General features: G+C 49.9%; 1 protein-coding gene across 1 annotated transcript in view; it reads right to left on the bottom strand.

Moving 5' to 3' along the window:
* Positions 1 to 91, bottom strand: part of CTRC (chymotrypsin C (caldecrin)) — a 7,329-nt gene extending 7,238 nt beyond the window's left edge. The window contains exon 1 of the mRNA XM_010850049.1: positions 34 to 91. Coding sequence (XP_010848351.1) covers positions 34 to 73 — 40 coding nt within the window. The 5' untranslated portion in view covers positions 74 to 91. The remainder of the gene's footprint in view (positions 1 to 33) is intronic.
* Positions 92 to 5,129: the final 5,038 nt, after the last annotated feature.

Genomic DNA, 5,129 nt, shown 5'->3' on the forward strand with positions numbered 1-5,129 from the left:
ATAGCTGCAGCTGGTCATGGAGCCTCAGCTTACCGTAGGCCAGGAACGTGGTGAAGACCGTGATGCCCAACATGTTGTGAATGCTCAGAATCAGGTGAATGTCGCGGTGGCCAGGGCAGCACTTATAGGCAGGTGGGGGGTGGGCCCACCTCATCAAGGCCGAGCCACCACTTGGAAGAAACCTGTTCTGCCAAGGCCTTTTCCCTGACCTTGGGTGGTTACTGTTTAATTTGGGCAGAGATGGAGCTGGCTTGGAGGCATGGATTTCCCAAATATCCAGACAGAGCAAACTCTTGCATTTGCACGTTTGGGGGCCCCATCACACTACTTGGCCTGACTCATTCTTTTTAGTTGTCGTTTACTAGGCACCTACTATTTGCTGGTTGCCATGCTCAGTAACTCTTGCAGTCCCTTAATTCTCCCAACAACACGCAGTAGACACTCTTGTCCGCTGATTAAACATGACAAAGCTGAGACTCAGAGGGTCAATGACCATCCAGGGTCACACAGCTGAACAACAACAGGGTCTGAAGTCAGCCTTTCAAATGTCAGCCTACGGCCCAAAACTGCTATGATGCACCACTTCCTTCTCTGTTGCTGTAGCTCTTGTTTGCTTCCTGTCTTTTTCTTTCTCCCTCATTCAACTAAATCTGTCGGATCTTGGGGTTCTCCCTGCTCTGCAGCACCTTCTTCCACCCAGGCTGTGGGTGGAGGCTGAGGCCTTGGCATACCCTGGAAGGTTTTGGTTGGCCAAATTCCTACTTGGAGCCAGCTTAGTTGTCTCCCTGCAAGGCCTTCAGTCTCCCGTTCTTTAAAATGGGCATGTAGGATCAGATCAACTCTCGGGCTCTTTTCAGATCTTAGATTCCATGATTTAGATGTAAAGGTTGAGTGCTACTCTGTTGCTGCTGCTGCTGCTAAGTTGCTTCAGTCGTGTCTGACTCTGTGAGACCCCAGAGACGGCAGCCCACCAGGCTTCCCCGTCCCTGGGATTTTCCAGGCAAGAACACTGGAGTGGGTTGCCATTTCCTTCTCCAATGCATGAAAGTGAAAAGTGAAAGTGAAGTCACTCAGTAAGTGTCCGACTTTTAGCGACCCCATGGACTGCAGCCCACCAGGCTCCTCCATCCATGGGATTTTCCAGGCCAAAGTTCTGGAGTAGGGTGCCATTGCCTTCTCCAGAGTGCTACTCTGGATGCCCCCAAATTCCACCTGGAGCCTCGGCAGTTTGGGTTCAGCCTTGACCTCGGAGAGTTGGTTTACTTCATTTGCCTCGAGGCCTTACTTCTCTTTGTCTGCTTTGAACTCCTCCATGCGCTGTTTGGAAGTTGTTTTCTGAGCTGGGCCTACTGGTCATGTTGGGCATTATTCAACCATGCTCTTTCACTGGGAGCAACTGGGCAGAGGTGGGAGGTGCCTCTGGTGCACGATTAGTGTGCATGGCTAGTGTGCATGGCTAGTGCCAGCCCCTCCTGACCTGGTCCTGATGCAGGGAAAACCACTGGCCAGAGGACGCCATCACTCCAGGGGCTCAAAATGCCTAAAGTTCTGGTGGTGACACCTGGCTGGCTGACCTGGTCTTCTGACCACCAAGATGAAGAAACAGCCCCAGGAGGGCTGGTGAATATTTGCAGAGAGGTGCCCTGGGGAGTGGATTGCTGCGATTGGAAGGCAGAAGGCTTGGAGTTGGATTAACTTAAAGCTGTGCATCTTGCCTGCCCAGACTGTGAGGCACTGACTTAGTAGGTACACAGAAGCCATTCATTCCTTCATTCCTCCCGCACTAGCTGAGCAGCTCCTGTGTGTAGGCTCTGTGCTAGGGCTGGGGCCACAAAGAAGATAAGACCCTGTTCAGCTCCACTGGAGCTCCCCGCTGGGCAAGGTGATAAATGTTTTTTTGAACATTCTGGGCCAAGGTCTGGGAGCCCTGAACGAGAGCGCATTAATCCTGGGCGGGGGGAGCTTGATGGGCGCAGGTGGGAAAGGGTCCCTTTTCTTCAGATTCCATATCCAAAATGAACTTGAGATTCAAAAAGATGCACGCAGCTCTATTTTCCCAGCAGGATTATTCACAGTAGGCAAAACATGGAAGCAGCCTAAATGTCCATTGACAGATGAAAGGATAAAGAAGACATATATGCAATGGAATACTACTCAACCATAAAAAAGAATGAAATAATGCTAATGCAGCACCATGGATGCAACTAAAGATGCTCACACTAAGTGAAGTAAGTAGAAAGACAAATACCCTATGATATCACTTATATGTGGAATCTAAACTATGGCACCAACAAACCTATCTATTAAGGAGAAATAGACTCACAGACATAGAGAACAGACTTATGGCTGCCAAGGGGCGGGAGAGGGAAGCACTGGAACTTTGGGATTGGCAGATGTAAACTTTACATAGAGGATGGATAAACAATAAGGCCCTTCTGTTATAGAGCAGGGGGCTATATTCAGTCTCCTGTGATAAATCATAATGGAAAAGAAGATATAAAAAAGAATGCCTATATGTATATAACTGAGTTTCCTTGTTGTACAGCAGAGATTGGAGCAACAATGTAAATCAACTATACTTTTTTTTTCCTTTTAAAAAAAATTAATTTATTTTTTATTGAAGGATAATTGCTTTACAGAATTTTGTTGTTTTCTGTCAAACCTCAACATGAATCAACTATAGGTATACATATATCCCCTCCTTTTTGAACCTCCTTCCCATCTGCCTCCCTATCCCACCCCTCTAGGTTGATATAGAGCCCCAGTTTGAGTTTCCTGAGCCATACAGCATCAACTATACTTTGATAAAAAATTAAAATTAAAACTAACAACAACAACAAAAAAACCCCAAATGAACTTGAGGACTTGAGGCTATGAGGATGCTGTAATCCCACCCTATCCTGCTGACCCTTGTGTATTCCAGGGCCTGGAGTGGGGCCTTCCAGGATGAGGGCACTTAATGTCAGCCAGCCACTCAGGGCCAGACTGTGCTGGAAAAATAACCAGGAGTGACTTGGCAGAGGCTGGGCTTGGGAGTGTGGGGAACGTTAGGAGAAGCGATGCCAAGGTTGGGAGTCAATGAGGATGCTGGTGAGAGCCTGAGAAACAGGGCAGGTGCCAGGATGGGGGCCCATTATTTTTAGTTGCTGGGACAGGACTCTCGGGTGGCAGCTGTTACATCCTGGGTGGGGCCCATTAAGCAGGCAGGCCTGGGGCTGACAGCATTTCTCCTCAAAACCAGGTGAAAGTAGGGAGTTGGGGGGCTGAGTGAGGGAGTCGGTGTTTGGTGCTGGGGCTGGGACTCGGTGGTGGGGAGGCTTACCGAGAGGCCAGGACATGGTTGGGGTTTGAGGAGCCATCTCCCTTCCCCACTCTTGGTCCCTTAATCCCTTCAGGACTCCTTATTCTTCTCGTGCCCCCTGCCCAGGCTGGGAGAGGGGGTTCTCATGGTGGCTGAGGCTAGGGCCCCTCCCAGCTGCATCTGATGGTGGAGGGCCTGGCGTGGGACCAGCAGCCCATGTATCTCACATTCTGTGGGCTTGAGGCCCATTTCCATTACCGGGCCACCTGGGCCAGGGCTCTGGGGCTTGAATGCCCTTGCCTGTCTGTATCCTCTCAGCTCTGAGACCATGTTGCTAGGATGTCAGGGCTTCTGATATTCTTCCCTTGGGAAGGCAATTGAGGACAATGCTTCACCCAACATGCAGTGTTAATGGCATCTCGGGCCACAGGTGGCACGTGGGGTGGCCTTTCTCAGGAAATAACACTTCAAGGACGAAGAAGCCTTCTCCAAGCAGGAAGCCAGAGGCATAGGGCATTAGGCTGCTGTAGTACCACCTACGTCCACCTGGGGGCAGCGATGTACAGCATCATCTCAAAATCCTGCCCGCCCCGCCCTCACCACATTGTACCTGGAAAAGGGGACACCCTACCTCGAAACCAAAGGGAAGACCTTGAGACCTTAGCCCACATTGACCAGATGGGGAGACTGAGACCCAGGGGGAGCCTAATCTGTTCAAAGTCCTCTTATAGGGGGCACCCCAGCTTGTTCCTCCTCACCCCACCGACCCAGTCTGTAATGGAGGAGGCTTGGAGTGTCTCTGAGTGTGAGGGAGTCTTGGCGGGGCTCCCGGGTGCATTAGTGCAGAATTCCTGTGGCCTTGGTGCCACTCCTGGGGCATATCCTCGAGTGAACTTGGCAGGCAGGGTGGGTAGATGGGTAGGGACATGGGCTGTGGACTGAATGAGCTGGAGCTGCTCCATTTGCCTGTGTCTCTTGAAAACTTTCTGGGTCTGTTCTTATCTGAGAAAGACCGCCCCACTGCCATGGGCTGACTGTGAGGATTAAATGAGTTGATACGCTGACTTCTCTGGCGGTCTGGTGGCTAAGACTCCATGCATCCAGTGCAGGAGTCTTGGGTTTGATCCCTGGTCAGGGAAATAAATCCCCCATGATGCAACCAAGCGCTCGCATGCCACAAGTAAAGACTCCGAGTGTGGCAACTAAGACCTAGCGCAGCCAAATAAGCAGATTTTCCTTTTAAAAAAGAGCTTAGACGAGTCCCTGGGGACAGCACGTGAGCATCAAACTCAACTTCTCCCCTTAGGAAGAAGTCCTGCGTCCCCTCTTCTCCCTGGCTTCTGACATGGGAGCCACCTGAGCAAATGCTGCCCCCATACCCAGGTGACCTCGCCCTGTCCACTCCTTTCCCAGCCCCTCCCTTCTCCCACCCCAAGAAGAACCACACACACATAAGAATATAGAATTTTATCTTATTTAGTTAAAAAAAATAATCGTACCACCAAATGAAGAAGTAGCTTTTTTTTTTTTTTTGGTGAGATGCGAGGAGAGAAAAAAAAAAAGCAATAAGCCCAAAGAAAGAGAACTTTTTATATTCATCTGTATAAACATATCCGCTAAGGCAAACGCAATCCAGGGCCAAGGCTGCTGCACGGGGGTCGGTACCTCCTAATTCCTGCAGATTCTAAGGCCAAAAAAATAAAACCTCTGCAAGTCCAACAGAAGTTGTGTGGACTCTTGGGGCATCTTACTAAAATAAAGAATTATCAAGTTTAAAAAGCAGTGACGCTGTCACAACACACACGGAAAGTTGCATAACTGTGGCCTC

Source organism: Bison bison, unplaced genomic scaffold (assembly GCF_000754665.1).
Source record: "Bison bison bison isolate TAMUID 2011002044 unplaced genomic scaffold, Bison_UMD1.0 scf7180017864289, whole genome shotgun sequence".
Taxonomy (NCBI): domain Eukaryota; kingdom Metazoa; phylum Chordata; class Mammalia; order Artiodactyla; family Bovidae; genus Bison; species Bison bison.